The sequence below is a fragment of the Heloderma suspectum genome, chromosome 3 (assembly GCF_057233095.1).
Source record: "Heloderma suspectum isolate Gila_16-S chromosome 3, 16-S_ref, whole genome shotgun sequence".
Taxonomy (NCBI): Eukaryota; Metazoa; Chordata; class Lepidosauria; order Squamata; family Helodermatidae; genus Heloderma; species Heloderma suspectum.
In genome coordinates, this window is record NC_139460.1 from 244,792,682 (window position 1) to 244,813,908 (window position 21,227).

Consider the following 21,227-nt stretch of genomic DNA (forward strand, 5'->3'; position numbering starts at 1 on the left):
CGTTTTAATCTACGTAAATATTTACGTAGACTATGACGGCAAAAATCAAGGGTAACGCAAATAGCGTAGCGGGCGCTATTTGCGTCCCTTTTTGATTCACCGTTTTAGCCTACATAAATATTTACGTAGGCTAAAACGGTGAATCAAAAAGGGACGCAAATAGCGCCCGCTACGCTATTTGCGTTCCCCTTCATTTTCGCCGTCATAGTCTACGTAAATATTTACGTAGACTAAGACGGCCAACAATAAGGAACGCAAATGGCGGCGGCCGTAGCTGCCGCCATTTGCATACGCAGGTTTTGTTATTTGTTTTTTACCCAGCCATGATACGCTATATAAATCTTTACTTAGCCTATCACGTCTTGTAAAAAAAACAAACGACAAGACTGCAAATGGCAGCGGCGGGCAGCCGGTTGGAAGACCAGCCGCCACCGCCGGAGGCGCCGCTGCCTGGAACATCTGCCCCAGGTAAGTCTCATCCTGGGGGGGATCCGTGGGGGGGCGGAGGGGTGGCAGGCCGTTCCGCCACGGAGTTTGGGGGCATTCGGCCTCACCGAGATCCGTGGCAGAATTCTCTGACATCCCTAACGACTTCTGCCAATCAGGCAGATAGTCATAGATGTGACAGTGTGTGCAATACATCAGATAACTCCTATGCGTTCTGCTGGCTTTTAACCTTCGTAACTGTTTCGTGTTTATATTCATGCCTTGAGGCATAATTTAGTGCGATGTGATATAGCCAGGAGATCACTAGGATTAACTGGCTGCCGTAACTTCGAAGCTTCAGGTGTTTGCTTCAAAGTGACTGTTCTTTAGCACCACCCAGGAGACACGTGTGACTTAAGGAATGTCACGGACGCGAACAGTCATTGTCCCCCAAACTGAGAAGTAGAATTAACATTCTATACAAATTGTGTGGCACTAGCTGGGGCTCGACAGCGGATACGCTGAGAATGACCGCACTCAGTCTGGTTTATTCAGCAGCAGAGTATTGTGCCCCAGTGTGGCTTAATAGTCCGCACACAAGAAAGATCGATACACAACTGCATGAGTCAATGTGTATCATTAGTGGGACGATACGACCTACTCTCACATACTGGCTGCCTGTTTTGAGCCACATACCCCCTCTAGATGTAAGACGAAAGAGTGCCCTTCTTCAAGAATATCGGAAGATTATTGACTATCTCCAGCTACCAATATTAAATGACATAACCTACTTGGAGCGAAACAAGCTAAGATCGAGACATCCAGCCATTTCTACTGCTAAAGCTCTTCTAGAAGATGATTTTAATTTCCACAACATGTGGAAACAACATTGGCTAGGAAACTGTCCTCCATAATGCCGAAGCTTGCCCTGCATCTTGGAAAAACCACCTGGATTTGGCCAGCCCCATGCAATATGGACAACCTTGAACCGAATTCGCACGGGTCATGGTAGATGTGCAGATGCCCTTTACAAATGGGGCAAAACAACATAATCAAATTGTGATTGTGGGGCTGAAAAACAAACTATCCAACACATAGTGACAGAGTGTCAAAACCGAGCCTACAATGGAGACTTTGCTGATTTCCTGGCTGTGACAACTGAAGCAAAAAACTATCTGTAACTTAGACATACGTTTGTGATCTTCCTGTCTATATTTTATATTTCATATTTATTATGCTCTATGTTTTTATTGTAACGCGATGTGGATGTGCCATATGATAAATAAATAAATAAATATTGTTTACTAGGCTTGTTTACTTGGAAAATTAGGATTTGTAAGATAAAAAAGGGGGAGAAGGTTAACTGCCATGTCAATGAATTCACAACGGGTATTTAACTTGCCTGTCCACTTAACTATTTACCTTAACATTTTATCAGCTGGGATTCCTCTCATACACCTCATGCGCATCTCCCTTTTGTTCATGGAGCAGCTGCTAGTGACATTGTTGGCATGGAGGATACTGAATAGTTATCAAACCATTTTTGTCATTGGGGTTCTCCCAGTTGAGCCTTTTATTAATGTCTATAATAAGGGTCCATCTAGTCCAGAATTCTGTTCACACAGTGGCCAACCAGCCGCCCATGGGAAACCCACAAACAGGACAGGAGTGCAACAGTACCCTCCCACCTATGTCCCCCAGCAACTGGTGCACATAGGCATACTGCCTCTGATACTGGGGGTAGCATAGAGCCATCAGGACTAGTGGCCACTGATAGCTTTCTTCTCCAGGAATTTGTCCAATCCCTCTTTGAAGCCATCCACATTGGTAGCCATCACTACATCTTGTAGAAGTAAATTCCATAGTTTAACTATGCACTGTGTGAAGTATTTCCTTTTATCTGTCCTGAATCACCCACCAATCATCTTCATGGGATGACCCCGGGTTCTAGTATTATGAGACAGGGAGAATCTGAATCACCCACCAATCATCTTCATGGGATGACCCCGGGTTCTAGTATTATGAGACAGGGAGAATCTATCTATCAATCTATCTATCTATCTATCTATCTATCTATCAATCATCTATCTATCTATCTATCTATCTGTAGCTTGCTTTCTATGTTGATTTAAAAAAAAAAAGTAGTGGAAACGATGCTTTTAAAAATCACTTCAGGAAAAGGGAGCCTGTAAAGTTCACTCCCTTAAAACTTAGTTAATAGGTAGAATTTCAACTGGTGAAGCTTATTACTGCAGCTCTTGAATTTATGCTTTGAAAAGCACAGTATTCCCACCTTTTTGGAACTTTTTTTTTGGGGGGGGGAACATAGAGAGCACGACAGCTTTCCAAGCACTGCCGCTAAAGGAAGCTTCGAACCCTGTTTGCTTTCTTCGCATTCTTCCATTATCTCCTATGCAGCGCCAGTGCGCCACCGAACTCCCTCCCCGCTCCCCTTTCGCACGAAGGATTCGGCCAGCTGTAAATGGGAGCCGGAAGTGTCGATACACTCCCGCTACTACCGTAGCCCTTTGGTTGAAAACAAACCGGGGCTGGTTGCTATGGAGACCGCCGAGCCTAGGCGCCTGCCATCGCAGACGGGCTGAGGGGTGGAGCGAGTGCCGGCAAGGAAGGGCCGTGAGAGAAGCTTCAAAATGGCCGCGATGTAAACAAGCGGCAGTGGGTAAGTGAGGAAGGTGGGGCGAAGGGGTGGGGGGCTCCTTGGGCCTGTAATTATTGCGGGGAGCTCTCTGGGATGAGGTAGAGTGATGCCGGGACGTAGTGGAAGCTGCCACTGCAGTTTGACCGAGGGGGGGTGTGGGGTTTGGCAGTTCGTCTGTAAAATACGCCCACGAGTCACAGGTTTATCATTCAGGAAGGAGACTAAGGGCGCAGTCCTATGCATGTTGTAGGACGCTTTTTCTGTCTAAACAGGCATAGGACTGCGCCCTAAGAAAACAATCCTATACGCGTTTACTCCGAGGTAAGTCCTACAGAGTTCTGTATGGCTTCCTCCCAGGTAAGTGGGGTATGTATAGCATTGCAGCCTGAAGCGTGCCTTTCCCCTGAGAAACGGGATCCCACTAAAGCATTGGCTCGACCGCTCTCCTTTTCAGCTCCCATTTTCAATTGCAGCTTATTGGCAAGGGCAGTGCCCATCAGCTGGAAGTCGTGTCAGGATACGAAAAAAAACAAAACTCAACTTGCCACACCACTTCCCTGGGAAGACCTACGTTTGACAGAAGCGTTGTCTAGAAGCTGGTTTTGTGCTTCTAACTAGCTGTAGTTATACAAGATGAGTGAGGACAAGGCTCTTCGGGTGAGGCATTTCATTGCTTCAGTTGTTTGGGGTTGGATAGAGAACACTTGTTAGAGTGAGTCCTGTTAATTTTAAGAGGAGTTACTTGCATATGACCAGCTTATTCTTAAAGTAGGCATGATGACAGCAGATGCATATTTAACCTAGGAACTTTTGCAGTGAGGTTTAAGGTGGGATAGAATTCAGTTTTAGGAGTAAAAGAGAAATGCAGGTGAATGGAACATTCCCCCTGCCTACTGCAACTCTCCTCTGGTGTATCCCAGCCGGGCACCCATTTTTCCTGTGAAATTAGGACCATACCTCCCTGCTCTCTACCTGAGTGTGGCAGATCTGGTTTAAGCACATGAATTTGTCTTCATCGCATCTAGTTCAGCTTTTTATTATGAGGCATGAGACAAGAAAGAGACTGATGTTTGACTTGTTCCTGTGTAAATAAACATAATCATCTTTATGCTTCCATATTGGCTGCTCTTTGCACAATCTGCTGCAGAAAAATTCACAATGAGATAATGTGGTTTTGCCATGTTCTGTGTAAGTTGGTCCACTGAGGCCGGAATGGTAGTAGAAATCTATATCTGAGTTATTACAAATTAGGAATTCTAACTTTAAAACCAGGAAGTGAAGAGCAGAACAGCACCTATCTGGTTAAAGGCAACTGATGTTTTATTACTGATTGAGGTTGCATGATTAGTGATTAGACCAAGGTCAGACACTGAATCCATAGCAAGAATCCTTTTTTCATTTGCAATTTTTCAGGAACAGCAAGTTGTTCCACGATTCTTAAACATAAAATTCCATTTTACAGCTGGGTAACACTGAGGCTCAGAGATATATAACTTGCAGTAAGTGTTCTGAGGATAGCAGCTTACATTTGAGTACACGCTTGGTACGGCTACTTCAGTAAGGGCATAATCCTATTGGGATAGTTGGCCGCCTCCGAACTCAGAAGCAGCCAACTATCCAGTGCAGGGTGAGTGGAACATGGAGGGGATCCTCTCCTCCATGCTTTGGCCGCCCTGCGTTTGTGGCTAGACAGCTGATTTTGGCTGTCTAGCTGGGGATGTTGGAGCAGGATGGGGGGGGGAGGCCAGACGATGCTTCGAAAGCATTGTAATGACACTTCTGCAGTCTCCTCCCCTCCCTACTCCCAGGAACGTCCCCTTTTTCACTCACTCTGCACTGTGGTAATGAACATGAAGACGGGGGGGGGGGGACCTTGCTGCCTATGAGGGGGAGGGGGGGAGTGCGTTTTCTGGGAACTGAAATCCTATGGCCCTCTAGATACTGTCTAGCGGCCATAGGATTTCTAAGAAAATCAGATGTGACTGAGTTCAAGGGGACATTTCTAAGTAACTGTGCATATGATTGCACCTTTAGAAATTGAATAAAACAAAACCCAACATAGGTAGCGTGGGGCTTGCTATCTACTACTACCATACATCAGAATAATCATTGTGTTGAAAATTAGTAGCATTTAGAGATTGTGGTTTTTTTTTTAATAAGACCTCTAACAGAATGAGGGGGAAGTAATTGAAAATAAATTGACCAAGATTATAATACAATATTTATACTGTCTGGCTTCTTCATCTGATTCTGACTGGTGTTGCCCTTCCAACTTGCTTTCCTCTGCTGAGCTGGGCATTTTGGTAGGGCAGAAAGAAGAAGCAGTGGTCATGGCTGCTTCTGAAGGCCACTGGGGATGGATTGTTGGGATGGTGGAAACAGGTCTGATCCCTCTCCCAGCATCTGAGAGCCAAAGGAGAGGAGAAAGAGAATCAGGGTGGCTTTAGCACCCCCTTCCGTCCTAAGTCTGGCAGAAGGGAGCACTGGCTAGTAGCCAGAGGGTGGTGTCCTTTGACAAGATGGGCTAGAGCTGGCAGTATACCCTGCCAATACCAGCTGTATACAACGTTGCTATAGCCACATTTGGAATTTAGAGTTCTGGTCACCCTCTCTCAAATTGGTTATCATAGAACTGGAATGGTCTGGAAAGGGTAACCAAAATGAGGAAATGTTAATATGTTTGTTTTTAAGGTAAAAAATAAGACAACTAAGGTGGGGGAACATAAAAGGTTTATACAATTTTGCATGAAGTGGAGAAAGTATAGCGAGAACAAAGCTCCTCTCTTTCTCGTAATACTCGTAATTCTCGTAAGTCAGGGTCCTTCAGTAAAATTGACTGACAGGAAAAAGTCATTTTTTAACATAGTGCATAATTTATTTAATGTAGTTTACTAGAACAAGCTTTCTTGATGGCCACTAGCTTAGATGGCTTGAAAAAAATGGACTAGAGAAGTTGCTGGAGGAAAAGCCTTCCTATGGATATTACCTTATCCATGATGGTTATATGAAACCCCGTATTCAGAAGCAGTATGCCACAAAGTATCAGAGGGGAGGCCTGTTACCTTCATGTCCTGTTTGTGGGCTTCCCAGAGACGTCTGGTTGGTCACTCTAGAAAACAGTATGCACCTTTGTTCTGATCCAACAACTCTTTATGTTCTTAAAATATATGTATGTCGCACTGCAATCCTATACACGCTTACCTGGAAGTAAGGCTCATTGGACACAATGGGACTTACTTCTGAGTAAGCATGTATAAGATTGCACTGTAAGTCATTTCTGGCACATCAGAAGTCTGAAAAAGAAATGGAACCATTTTTTTCTTAGGAGATCAGAGGAGTGGATATAAGGGACACAGCTTTTTCAGTGGTGGTGCTAAAATATTGGAATGTTCTTCCTGTGGAACATCTGCCTTTCTATGTCTTTAAGCATCAAATACTTTTTGATAATGGCAAGAAGTGTATAATGTCTAGTGATCTCCTTATTTTAGGGAGATCTCTGATAGGTTTTGTGCTGCTATTTTATTGTTTAGTTATTGAAGTTTTATCTTGTATTTTTTATTGTATCGGCTTTATTTTACATAAGCCTCTTTGGGTGTTTGCTAACAGAAAAAAAGTATAAATAAATCATTCCCCAGGTACTCACCGAGGAAAGAGCTTGTATGTGAAATCACATGTTGCTGAATAACATGTAGCTTATTTTTTAAAAATGTTGAAAAAATATTACATTTTTATTGAGTTCATTACAACAAATATATCTGAATTATATTTCTTTTGTATCCTTTAAAACTTGTACATGGCCATCTCTTTTTTTTGGCACAATATGATTCAGTTGATGGCTGTTAGACTCTGCCAGAAAAAATATATACTTATACTGTTTTCATTGTTTAGTGCAGTTGTGTAAACTGCCTGTTTGATAGATGTTGGACATTAATTCTAATAAGCCTGTGTAAGCCACTTAAAACTTCAAATGAAAAAAAATATTTTTGTAATATTGTGTTTTTCTAATTCTCTTTGTATGTCCAAAGGATTTGTTTTCACATTCAGTTTCCTTGGATCTTAGAAAATCTAAATTCACTTTGACATTGATGAATGAATTGTTAAGATGTAAGATGCATGAGAAGTTCTTACTCTGGTTTTATTACTAGTGAAGAGGCCCTAAAGATGCTTTTAATAATTTTGTTAAAGATTTCTCTGTAATGATAATGGATATTTCATCTCTCATTTTTATACCTAGAGATGTGGAGTGGTCTGTTACCTCCTGGTGTGAATGAAACTGATGTTGACACGAGTTCTAATGATGAAGAAACATTGGATGGTCCTGGGTCTAGCTTAAAGGAGAAAAGAGAACAAAAGGATTTCAAAGGCATTCAGACTTCTGACTCAGAAATACAGGGACCTGAATGTATCACTGAAAGCAAACCTGCCTCTTCAGCAGATGATGTACAAGAATCCAAAGCGTGTCCTTCTGGAGTTTCTTTAGATATGTGGAATGTAGGTTTGATTACATGACTGAAACTGAAGTGTAGTGTAGTCACTCTTGTAGCTAATATTTAAGCAGGTAATCATTCCAGGAACAGCAGGTTGAAACAAGAAAGTTTTGGGTTTTTTAAATGGAACATGGTTTGCTATTTTAAGCTGTTCCACTATGGAGAATAAACTTCCGGTTTTTGTTTTAATAACATTGTTTAACAGATTTCTGTCAGAAGGAGATATGATGAATTCACCTGTATGACTTCTCAGCAAATGTATAAGCACTACCTTGTTTATCAAGATCTGGTGTCACAGCTGGAGATTTCATGTAGGGAAAGCGCTACAGAGTTTGCTTGGATAAACAGACCAAGTTTGGCAGTTAAATCTATGGATCTTTATCAAGGTTTCCAAAGATCATGCTGCCTTTTCTTTTACCATATCTGAAGTAAACCAAGGAATTTACTCCTCCCTATCCATGAGTACTTGCACTATATTTCCTCAGTGTATTTAATATTTGTTTTATACCTTTTTCTGTGTCCAGAAAACAGCTCAACTAGTTCTGCATATCCAAGTGGGCTTTGGAATTATTTTTCTCAAAGAGCATCCACCTATTCCACACAGCAAACATTTTCACATTGAGAGAAGTTTCAATAACAGATTGTAATAGGGCATGGTCAGATGTTGTGTCTTTCAAAGAAAGAGAAGTTTTTAAAAAATCCCACTGGACAAGGCCAAAACTTTAGATATGCTCTAACAGCTCTTTGGATCGCAGCCTTTCTGTAGAAGTTTGAGACTGATGTCTGGAGAACATTCCTGTATAGTTAATGATTCAGGAAATGAAGTTACCACACAGAAGTCAGTGGTGTTGATCAATGTAATCCAAAAGCCCATTTCATATGTGAGCTGCACACATAGCAATGGTGTACATGCATAGGCTTCCTTGTTCACTGCTGTGTCATGGACATCAAGCATGTCTTGGTCGCATCTCTCTTTCGTTCATGGAGCTGCTGCTAGTGAATAGGGAAGCCCATGTTTCTTGGGAATTCTGTGCAGCATGCACTAGAAGGTCTGCAAAGCTTTGGGTCGGGATACATGTTTCTAATCGTTGGAATTTATAACCTGCAAATACAACTCTTAGGACAAGGATACTTAAAAGATTATGTGACCCCCTACCTGCCTGTTCAGTTGCTGTGTTCATCATGAGATACCCTGTGATATCAGAGGTCTGGTCCATGATGGCTTGAAATAACAGATTTCGTATCACAGTGCCCACTGTCTGAAATGCACCACCAGTACAAATTAGATAGGCACTGACCCTTCTGGGTTTTCAGGGCCTACTGAAAACTTCCTTGTTCCAACAAAATTTCTGAGAACAATGATCTTGTCTTCCTTGCTGTCATGCTATTGACTCTTAAGTTTTATACGGTATTTTATTATGTATTGTTTGTATATTGCTTAGAAATTCTTTTAATGTAACCGATTCATAAATATTGATAAATAAACACTCATATAATAGAAACATGTGGAAGCTGAGGGTTTTCTGAAATAAGTTGATTTTGTGCATTACTTGACTTTAATGTAAACAAACTGCCTAGTGTTCTCAGTTTGTATTTTTCTTTTTCAACAGAAATTTCAGAGTCTGCAAAAGAAGAATCTTGAAATGAGAATCCAAGTAAAAAATCAGAGAGACAGGGGACAAAAGAGAAAGCGTTCCAGAAAAGGTGTTCTGTTTGCAATTAATACAAGTTCTGGGAAATATTGTTAGCTAATGCTTGATTGAAAACTCTTGTATGTAAATCAAGTTCCAAAATGGCTTATTATGAAGGTTGGGTGGCAGCGGTGGTACGCATTCTTTGTGCTATATTGAACTTTGGGATTTTCGGCAATTTGGTTGTGATCCAAAGCTATAAAACACAGATAACATTCTTTACCATGGTCAGGAACCAAAGAACTGCACCGCTAGTTCCAGACACCTTAAAGGGGTTTGAACATATTTCTAGAACAGCAGCCTCCATGCTATGTGGCCAATCATTACCAAATTTGAGAAGAATTTTAAAACTAGTTTGTGATAAGGCAGGCAGCTCTGTGCTTCAAAGAGAAGGTCAAAGGACTTTGGGCATGCCTGAAATAGCTCTTTGAATGTTGGCCCATTTAAGCAGTGCCTTTAATATTCAATGTGCTTTACCGTGTTTGTCATTTATTCTTTCTGTGACCGTATTACATAGGTCATTCTAGTGTTATTGGAGAACTGAAGTGAGAGTTAGCAACTTGCCCACAAACTCTCAGTGTCAATGACTGAGCTGGGATTTAATTTCAAGTTTTTGTCTTGCGCGCTACTAATTGAACCTCAGTGATCTTCCTGTGTATTTGGATTGTAAGGCAATTCAAAATTTAAATAATTAATGACTTTTCAGGGTGGCATTTGAACTAATGTTTAGATTATTATAGATTCTTACGTGATTTAGCTCTCTGAACCTCTGTGCCAGAAACCATCTTACTAAGCTTACTTGTCCCTGCTATAAGCATTCTGCGTGGGGAAGTATATTTATGCACATAGATCACCCCTTTGGGATCTCTCCACTATACAGAAGAGTTCTGTTAGAGGAATGGGGTTGGGGTTGAAGCATCCTTTATATATTTAATAGCATGCTGACAGTGATCAGAGCTATCATTGTGTTGATCTCCTGTTGAGGAATGAGAAGAAAGTTCATGTACTCCTTTGCTCCCTACTGATGAGGCAATCTTTGGATTGAGACCGTTATAAAAACTGAAGCCCATGGAACTGGCTTCTGCGTAAATAATTTGGACCAAGATATAAAGGGGTTGTATGATCAGTAGCATTCTGTTAATTTCAAATAGTTATTTTGCAATACAGTCCTATGCATGTTTGTTCAGAAGAAAATTACATTGTGTCTCGCGGGTTTAGGATTGCATTTATGATATTGCTAGACTAGTACGGTCTCAATCCAGTCCACTGGAGATACAGCACTCTGTACAGAGGGATTTCCATAGAGCATAACACAGCCTTGTTCTCCACACCTACCTCCACAGTATATACATACAGCTACTCAGTGCACCAACCTATTATAGGGATATTGGAGGTGTGTAGAGGCTTCCACTTCCTTTAAAGCTAGGCACATTGCAGTGCATAACTATGTATGTGGGGTGGGTAGGGTGGAAATAGGGTTCAGTTATACAGATCATTCCATGCTTGGCTCTACTTCTGCAGTGGAGTGGGTTGGGCCCTACATAAGGTTTATGTAGGAATTTCTAACAAACATTTAACTTAAAGTACTGTGTTGTTGTTTTTTCTTTTCAGTTAAATTGAAAAAGAGCAATCAAGTAACTGAAAGGTATTTGAAAACTTGCTAGAATGATTTAAAACACATTTTAAAGTATTCTCCTTTTCAGTTCCTCTATGAAATTCTTTTTGAGGTCCAGTAGTATTTCTTTACACTGTATGATAAATGTAGCTTTGCTGCTGCCAGTAAACATAGATACATAGGGTTTGACTATATAAGGCTATGCTTTTATATACCAAAGGTACAAAAGTATATACAATTTCACTGCAATTTAACAACTACAAAAGTATATACAATTTCACTGCAATTTAACAACATGTAAGTTTCTAAATGAAAGAGCACAGTGTGTAGAAATAGTCTCTTATATTCAAGATTTAAATATATTAAAAGTAAGTTTTAATGCATATTTAAATAATACCCCTTTTTCTTTCAAAATAATCCTATGCAACTGTTTTCTTTTCTTGTTTCTCTTTTATAGCCAACAATCCATAAAGGAAAGCCAGTTGAAAGAGCTGACTCAGTATTTTGGAATTAATGATAGGTTTAAACCACTTGCAAGCAAGGAAGCCCCTCCAAAGGTGACTTACTACATTTGTTTGTTTAGATTTATATCCTACAATTTGATTGTATGAACTTCAAGGCAGTTCACAATTGATAGTAATAATATATACAGACATGCATATACATAACCCACAAACTCGTACAACCCAGCAGCCCTTACTCCCTTGGCCCGTGGGTGGGGTCACTGTATACCACCTCTAGCTTTGCAGGCTCAGATCAATTGGCAGTCAGAGCTGAGACTTCTTTCTGGAAGTGAGTGGGAAAGCAGGCTTCCTACAGCTGTTCTTTCTTTGGCCAATGAATGGGGCCAGGCTGGTTTCCCCCTTGCCATGATGTTCTTCTGCAGAAGCAGGGAGTATTATTATCATCATTTAATTTATATGCTGCTTTTCCACAAAAAGTGCCCAAAGCGGCTAACAAAACAGCAATACAACAACAAAAAAGCATCTCAATACATCATTATAATATAATCATGAACAACTCATTTCACTGATATGAAGATAATAACATTTCAGATTGATTACAAAATAGGCCAAATCAAACATTGCAACACAACGTCAATTATTATCTTTCAGTAGTGTGTAAACCAGAGCCCAATGAATTAAATCTTTCCTATGTATTAAGGCTTTAATAAACACTACAAGCTGCTACGCCAGGAAAACGAAGTTCAGAAAATAGCAGCCAGGTTTCTTACAGCCTGCAGCAGCTGATCTCTCCCATGCTCTGCTCTCTCACGCTGATGAAGTTCTCAGGGCTCGAACAGAGACAAGGGTGGTGGTGTTCAGTCCCTTCCCCTGTGCTCTGGATGTTTCTCTGGGAGTAAAACCTCCCAGTGGTCCTTGATCTCCTTGCTGGCAGAGGTCACAGTGCACTTCCCTGAAGCTCTGCACATCCAGGACAGCAAATTCCACACGCACACAAAATGTTCCTATACAAATTGCTCATTTTTCAAATCAACATTAAATTCCTCACTTAAATATGAATACTTTGTATGTTTTTTGAAAAAAAAAGTAGGCATAACAATCATACATTTCTTTGATCAGCAGTTAGATGCTTTCTTAAGAAAATATTCACTTAAGGGGAATATTTGCTGAAGAATGTATTTTTTCTGTACTAAGTGTCTTGCTGCTTCTGTTTCCAAGCAATTGCTCAAACCAAGGGTGCTTCCAGATGGACAGCTCCTACCACTACCAATCAAAAGGTATTGTGCAGCTATTTCATCTTGCCTTCAATGGATTTTTTTGTGATAAGAAAGACAGAAGAAGTGGTGGGAAAACATGGGAGAGTTATTAATGGAAGACAACAACTTCTGGACCACCCTTAGAATTCTGTGAACGAGGCAGGGAAATTGCAAACTAAAAGCCTCATCTGGAAGCACCCCAAGAGCATTTCTCATTCTGTCTCTTCTCAGTATATGGTCCTCATTACAGTATTACAGTATCTGTTCAAGTGTTGGAGTTGAAGCCTACCTTGCAGCCACATCCTCTAACCTAGAAATCTTTGATCCCCATTGTCAACAACCATCCCAGATTATGTGGGCAGGCTGTGGTTACTGTATCCAAAGACAGAGTCTGCAGTGTTTGATAGAGACACTTCAGAGATTTTGATGTTGCTTTAAGAATTTAGGAGTCAATCAAGTTCCGGATTGAAGTTACAAAATTGTAGAAACATCTCCACTTTTAAACAAACCAAGACATTTTTGCTATAGAGTAGCCCTATAGAGAGAAACCCAGGGACTGTAGGATTTTCAGATTCCCCCTCTTGAAGCCATAGACACTCCTACAATTTTGGGAGGGGGACTTAAGAACATAAGAACAGCCAAGCTGGATCAGACCAAGGGTCCATCTAGTCCTGCATTCTGTTCACACAGTGGCCAACCAACTATCGACCAGGAACCCATAAGCAGGGCATGAGCTCAACAGCACCCTCCCACCTATGTTCCCCAGCAACTGGTGTACATAGGCTCACTGCCTCTGGTACTGGAGGTAGCACATAGCCATCAAGAATGGTAGCCATTGATAGCCTTCAAAATCCATTGATGGACTTAAAAATCCAATCGCTCCCCTCACAGCTGCTGCAGAAAGAACCACAGCACCTGCTTTCTGAGATCACAAAAGTGGCCTCGGATGACCACGTAGAGGTCAAAAAGGGGGTGTTTCAGTGGGAGGGGAGAGGAAAGGCCAGGATACGAAAAATCCAATGACCTCACTAGCCCCACCCCTGGCAGCACGCCTTCTCTAAACAGGCTCAGAGGCCTGTGTCGAGAAGAATAAAACAAAAGGACCAAGAGGCAAAAATTGCCACCGTCACTCCTCTGGCACTACTGGCAGCACTTGGTAGGGCACTGGATACTCAGAAACCTCCGAGATCGGAGGCTTCCTGCTAATGGGCAGCAACTCAATAGGGTGGCAGCCTTAAAGGTTGTTTGCTGTCATGTCGCCACTTCTCAGTTGTAAGGGTATTACTTTAAAGAAAGACGCATTGGGTTGGTACCAGAGGAAATTACCCATGTTTGAGTCACGTTGAAATTAATGGCAACTAGGTTTGTCATAACAAACTTATCCCATTGATTTCAATGGGACTAAAGCATGGTTGACTTCCTCTTGATCAAACCCATTAGTTACAGCAGAGTTGTCTTCCATTTGATGTATTTAGGATGAGAGTATAAGATACTAAGTCAAACTGGCATGATACTAAATAAGGCTTCCTTTGATGCTATGCCTTGTATAATTATGTTATGTTATTGTCAGAAATAAGTCCTAAAGTGTTAGCTTCTTATTAATATTTCTTAACAGCCAATAACATATATTTTCCTTTGGCCATAGATAACAAAGTAGATGGGGTGACCTTCAAAGATATATAAATATGAATATATCTAAAGGAAAACTTAACCAGTGAATAACTCTCTTTTTTTAATTGGAAGATGACATTCTTCTAGTAAAGTCTTGACACAATATCAACTTGTAATCAACATTCTATTTCCTTTTGTCTATTCTTTAGATATGTTACAAGTAGAGGGTTCAATAAAGATGAACCTAGAATTTCAGGGCAGAAATCTATTACAATATTATTATTGCATTCATTAGTGGTCCATTTGTAAATGTTAACTCAAGACAAGTTAGGATTTGCCTGTATTATTAAGGCTCTTATTGTTTTTAGAGATTAAAAATGTAGCCTTTTCTTCTTTTACACTTGACAATTTGCGGGCTTGGATTCAGTAATATAGTGAGGTAGTGGAGTGGCAGCATGCCAGAATTCAATTTTTGGATAAAGATAAGATCTAAGAATTGCAAAGACACAGTGGTAATTGGCATTCTTCATATTTTTTGACACATACACGTCATATTTTATTCAGGGAAGCTCCAGGGATGGAATAGATAAATCAGATATTGAGATAAAATTTTATTGTGACAGGCGTAAACTAGTCCATGTAATTTTTTTAAAGTGCAGTATTTATCCAACACATAAGGTGGAACTAATATAACAATTTGTTCTCAGACAGCCATTCTCTGAGTATTTAATGATACCGTCCTTTAAAATACATTTCTGCATTTGATCTGTTATACATGGAAATTAAAGCAGTACCTTGAGCATGTGTTTACAATGTTCAGTTGTTATTCAAATGGGAACTTCTGTTATTTTTAATTTTGATATTTCTTCCAGTCTGGCCTTGAAATCAGCATAGACAGATCATTGGCTGAAGGAGATATTGCACAAGCCGAGAAACTAAGTGATAGATTAGCTACTCGAGAAGTAAGTTGAGCTTTTTTGTATAATTTACAGTATGGCTAACACATATGGTTACATGGTGTTTTCAGTTTCCTAATCCTTTATGGTATTTTATGTGGGAGGGCTCAGAGGAGGGAGGTTCTTTGAGAAATGTTGTGGATAAATCCTATTGTTGGGACAGACCTTAACCTGAAGTCATTTTAGGGGAAAAAATAAGTGATAATACAGAAGCACAGAAAGTGGTCACAATCCAAAAAGACAAGCTCTTCATGAGCAGTGGGACCCAGTGAGCTTCATGGTTGAGTGGGGATTTGAACCCAATTCTCCCCATTCCTAATCTGAAATTCTTAACCATTGCACCATGCTGGTCCTGAATAACTTGCTTTTGATACTGAGAGATTTTATAACGCCATATGTGCAGTGCTATGGGAACTGTCATTGGGAGAAAAGGACAACCCCACCAGAAAGGGTCAACTCATACATGTATTAGAATCAAGTGACAAAGCTTTGGAGCGGGCGGGAATTGTATCAGTTCAGGGTGCAGTGGTAGTTCCATAATGGTCTCTCATAGGAGGTAAAAGGCTCCTGCATATACAAAAATAGCTTGTTAAAGAGATGGGTTCATTCTTCACCCTGACTTGCTGTTTTTCTGTATGCAGGGAGTTTTTCTGGCAAGAACATTTAAACATGCAATCTAGCTTCTGTAACCTGAAGTGATACTTTCCAGGAAAACCATCACTATTTCATTTTACTAATTGTATAAAGTGACACTAGTTTACTGTTTTTTGGATTGTAATTAATTTTATATACATAATCCTAGAGTGGTGTTTTCAGTGGTTATGGCCACAGTCCAGAGAAGGTTAAGCTCAATTAAGCTACATTAAAATCAGGGAGACCTAAACACTTCCTCCAGCTCCACCCTTTGAGAAGCAGAAATATGCCCTGTGTTATAACAGATGCTGTCGGTTCCCCATTAAAAGTGCTAGTACACATTACAAATTTGGAAGCTGTTTGTGGCCCCATCAGTGTGTGTGTGTGTGAGAGGGAGAGAGTCTGCATTTGGACAATCAGCAGGGGAAACAATGCAGTGTCAGTTGTTTCCCCTGCATGTACCAGTCGCGCGACTGGGATTACCGTAATTACTTGTGCTGCATCATGGGTTCCATGTTGTTTGAACCCGGGGCGTGGCGTGGGCATTGTGAATTTGCACCCACTCTACAACCCATGGCTTGCAGTATGGATTGTAGGATGGGTGAAAATTCACTACCCCTGTGCCATGTGCTGGGTTTGGATGACGCAGCAACCCGTGAATTGGTGCGGGTAATTCTGGTAGTGCGACCAGCATGTGTGGAGCAGGGGAAATAACTGTCGCTGCATTGTTTCCTCCACTGATCATCTGAACAACCTCAGAGAGGGAGAGAGAAAATGTACAAGACTGAGGGGCTTGTTCAAGACACTGAAACTATATGTTAAATTCCTTATGAGCTTCCTTCCTTTAAGGAGGGCTACCTTCCTTCCCTTCCCTTTCATTGTTGACCTTTTAAATATGTAGTTTGCTAATACCTGCACTGAGTTCTGTACACTGGTGTACAAAAAACCATGCACAGTTGTAATTGTCTTCACAAAATAAGTTGCAAATGGCAATTTACACATACGTAAATCAGGGGTTTCCAAAGCAGCGCCTGCCCTCTGGGACTTCCAACAACACGAAGCACTCCCCTCCCCTCCCCCTTTGAAGATTTATTGTTAATAAAAAAAAACTTTAGGGCATCAAGTTCTCCTTCCTTTTCCTGAACCTGCCCCTGATCAGCTGTTCAGTGGGCAGGGAGAGAAGGACGGAGTTGCTTCCTGGCTTTACCCAATCTTCAGTGCACACAGACCTTTCCCCTTTTCTCTTTCTCTGTCTGTCCACTCCCAGCCTCTAGCCTTCTTTCTTTCCCTTCCTAGTCCCTAGACTTATTCTTTTTCTCCCACTCACTCCCTTATCTTGATGTTTCCCTCCACTCCCAGCCTCTAGTCTCACTATTTCTCTCCCCCCACCTCTTTATCTCGCTTTCTCCCCCCTCATAGCTTCTCACCTTGCTTTTTCTCTCCCTTCTACCCCTTTGCCTTACTATTCCTCCCTCTGTCCCAGCCTCTAGCCTTGCTATTTTACTCCCCCACCCCACTACCTCTTTTGACTAGCCAGGCCCCCACAGCAGCCATTATGTAACTAGCCACATCCTCCATGGGAACCATTGTGGTTGTGCCCACAACAGTTTCTCAAATTCCAGAATGTACCCACGGGTACAGAAAGTTGGGAACTCCTCACTGAAATAGGCTATAGCCTGTTTTTTGTTATCACCATGCCATCCAAAACTTACAGCAGTTAAAAATACGATTTGAGCTACTAATATTCCTGCTCCTGTCGCTACCCCAGCTCCTAATATCTTGGCCCTCACTATGGGTATTGTACTTCATTTGTCCATCCTTCCTTACCTTCTAGCTATTCCTTCCTCACCATTTTGTCAACAGTTAAAGAAAACCCATACCATTACTGTCTCAGCTCCAGAGCACTATATCTAAACATAAACCTAGCTTGTGCCGTGTACAAGGTCAAACAACATTTTGCTAAAATTTACAAATACAAATTTATTCACACAATACTTTGTTCAGGTGAATTTCTCTGACCTCGTATTTATTTATTTATTTATTTATTTATTTATTTATTTCATTTCTCTACCGCCCAATAGCCGAAGCTGTCCGGGTGGTTCACAAAACTTAAAACCAAACAGCACACAATAAAACAATTTAAAATATATAGAACATTAAAACCACAATATAACAATACAACCACAATAAAACCTAGCAGCAGTGCAGGAGTTTAAAATACAGATTTAAAACAGCAAAGCTACAAATTTAGAAAGCTAAAATGCTAAAATGCCTGGGAAAATAAAAAGGTCTTCACCTGGCGCCGAAAGGAATACAATGTAGGTGCCAGGCAAACCTCACTAGGGAGCTCATTCCAGAGCCGGGGTGCTACAGCAGAAAAAGCCCTCCTCCTAGTAGCCACCCGCCTCACTTCCTTTGTCAGGGGCTCACGGAGAAGGGCCGCTGACGATGATCTTAAGGTCTGGGCAGGCACATATAGTAGGAGGCGATCCTTCAGATAACCTGGCCCCAAGCCGTTAGGGGCTTTGAATGTTAACACCAGCACTTTGAATCGGGCCCAGAAATGGACTGGCAGCCAGTGCAGCTGGAAAAGTACTGACATAATATGAGCTCGCAGGCCAGTCCCTGTTAACAATCTTGCTGCCTTATTTTGGACCAGCTGAAGTTTCCGGTCCATTTTCAAAGGCAGCCCCACGTATAACGCATTGCAGTAATCCAGATGAGAAGTTATCAGAGCATGGATAACTGTGGCTAGGCTATCTCTGTCCAGATAAGGGTGTAGTTGGTATACCAGCCTAAGCTGATAAAAAGTGCTCCATGCCACTGAGTTCACCTGTGCCTCAAGTGACAGTTCTGGATCCAAGAGCACCCCCAAACTACGAACGTGATCCTTTAAGGGGGAGTGCAGCCCCCTCCAGAACAGGTTGAATATCACCTAGCTGGGCAGATGAACCACCCACTAACAGTACCTCCATCTTGTCTGGATTGAGTTTCAGTTTATTGGCCCTCATCCAGTCCATTACTGTGCCCAGGCACTGATTCAGAACAGCCACTGCCTCACCTGGTTTTGATGAGAAAGAGAGGTAGAGCTGGGTGTCATCCGCATATTGATGGCACCTCAGCCCACACCTCCGGATAACCTCCCCCAGCGGTTTCATGTAGATGTTAAACAGCATGGGGGATAAAATAGAGCCCTGTGGAACCCCATGGCACAATTGCCATGGCACAGAGCAATAATCCCCCAGCACCACCTTCTGGAATCGGCCATGCAAGTAGCAGTGGAACCACTGTAGTGCAGTGCCTCCAACTCCCAACCTTGTAAGTAAAGATGGTTATGGGAATGAGTCTGAGATCAAGCCTTGAGCACGAGCACACCCTGCCCCCCACCTCCTCTGGCATGGCCAGAAGGAAGAGATTGGAAGCATTAGGGTCATGGTTTAAACTAATCAGTGTTTGTTACATCCAGACTGGGCCAAACTATAGTTAGTTGAAATTATGATTTCTTGAAAAAGCCAAGATCAAACTGTAATTTATGATCTTGGCTTTTTCAATAAGCCATAATTTAAAGTAACCATGGGTTCTGATTCAGACATAACAACAGACTGGCTAGTTTAAACCAGGAAGTTTTCTAGTTACACTGAAGGAGAGACGAAGCACTCACACCAAAGGCTTGAAAAACTTGTTCTTGGAATGCTCAACTATGGTTTAGGATTATGTCTGAACTAGGAGATTGAATGAACTAACCTTGAGTGTGACAAAGACACTGATATGGTGCAAGTTAGAGGAAACGCCCAGTTTTCTCTAGGTAGCAGCCTGTGACTGAATCTGTAGGCTAGTTGCTTGGAGGAAAGGCACATAGGCTGAGGTCTGAACAGGACCAAAGATATGGAGAACTATGTGCTTTCTAGATCTTGGAGAGGACACTCAGAAGGAGATCCTATAAGATTCAGCAGGTTCTCCTGATGAAGATAGGGAAAGGGCAGAGATAGCACCTGGGATGAGGTCAAAAGTGGTTTTTTAACGTGTATCTAGCAAACCAAAAATGCTGAAAAGTAAAGTTTTTCCCTATTTATTCACTTATATATCCCCTTTCAATTAGTTGTCCAGAGGGTTTCACGTTAATAATATTTAATCATAAAGCAACCAAAGCCATAAAAACTTTAGAGCCAGGTTCATTTCATTCATTTATTACATTTCTATACTGCCCAATAGTCAAAACTCTCTAGGCAGCTTGCAAAGATTAAAAACCTTAAAATTCAATATTGTACATAATATAAAAACCATTTACATACAGACATATAAACAGCAAATGCACATATATCTAACAATTTTAACAATCAGAAATAAGAAATCCAGGACCCAAACTAAAAACCTTATATATTGCCAAATGCCTGAGAGTAGAGGAGGGTCTTACCTGCGCCTAAAGATAACAGTGTTGACCCCAAGTGAGCCTCGTTGGGGAAATCATTCCATAATTGGGGGCTATCATCGAAAAGGCCGTCTCCCTTATTGTCACTTTCGGAGCCTCCCTCAGAGGAGGCACCTGGACGAGGGCCTTAGATCGTGAGCATAGTATATGGGTAGGTTCATGCTGGGAGAGGTATTCTGTCAGATATTGTGGTCCTGAGCCGTATAAGGCTTTATAGATCAAAACCAGTGACTTGAATCTGGGTTGGATGGATGGCCAGTAAAGGAACTGACCATTAACTATTGAGACCTTTAGGGAGCTTCCTAAGTTCTTGCCTTGTGTAGGTTTGGAACGAGAGCATGCTTCCTTCCTTCCCCGAAATTCCTAATTTCCAGGTATACAGTCAACTGTCCTTAATACTAGGTGAGACTCTTTGCAGACCTCGTATTTCCTTTTTATTTCTCATTTTGTAAGTGTAGAAATGAGTACTGACCAAATGCCAAGAAATTATGGAAAACAGTAACTTACTGCTGCTATAAGATAGCACCCATTTGTATTTTCATGTTAAATAAAAACATGAACTGAGCTGTATTTGTGGGTGTAGTTCTTTTAGCATCTGATAAAATAAGTGTTCAGTGGATGGATGTTCTCTGGAAAATGGGTGTATAGGTTTTTGATCAGTGGTAGTTACTTTTTCAAGAAGCAGTAACTGGAACCTGCTGATAAAGCCTTTGCTTTGAGGCACAGATCCCAGAGTTTTTAAAGCTGTTTTTCCCCCTTAATAAGTGAAACTAATTTTTGATGTATAACATTTATAATCCTGTGAAACTGATAGAGCAGCATCAGTATTTACTGGGGGGCAGGGGCAGAATGAAGCCAAAAATAAAGAGATAGCTAAGAAGGGTCTATGAAAACATGTCAAGAAAAGACAGGTAATGCCAAAATATAACTGTTACAGTACTATCATTATGTCATAGGGAGAACTGATTTTTATGGAATAACATTGCCTTAGAGTTGAAGG

The 21,227-nt window shown here is 41.3% G+C and overlaps 1 protein-coding gene across 2 annotated transcripts in view; it reads left to right on the plus strand.

The window, feature by feature from the left end:
• The first annotated feature begins 3,056 nt into the window (after positions 1–3,056).
• The window catches only part of FAM204A (family with sequence similarity 204 member A), a 41,373-nt gene continuing 23,202 nt past the window's right edge, over positions 3,057–21,227 (plus strand). The window contains exons 1-7 of one of the 2 annotated variants that reach the window (XM_084846089.1): positions 3,057–3,106; positions 3,559–3,742; positions 7,320–7,576; positions 9,183–9,276; positions 10,875–10,908; positions 11,336–11,435; positions 15,082–15,171. In XM_084846089.1, coding sequence (XP_084702215.1) covers positions 7,322–7,576; positions 9,183–9,276; positions 10,875–10,908; positions 11,336–11,435; positions 15,082–15,171 — 573 coding nt within the window. In that variant the 5' untranslated portion in view covers positions 3,057–3,106; positions 3,559–3,742; positions 7,320–7,321. The remainder of the gene's footprint in view (positions 3,107–3,558; positions 3,743–7,319; positions 7,577–9,182; positions 9,277–10,874; positions 10,909–11,335; positions 11,436–15,081; positions 15,172–21,227) is intronic. The other variant, XM_084846088.1, reaches the window with a different exon arrangement.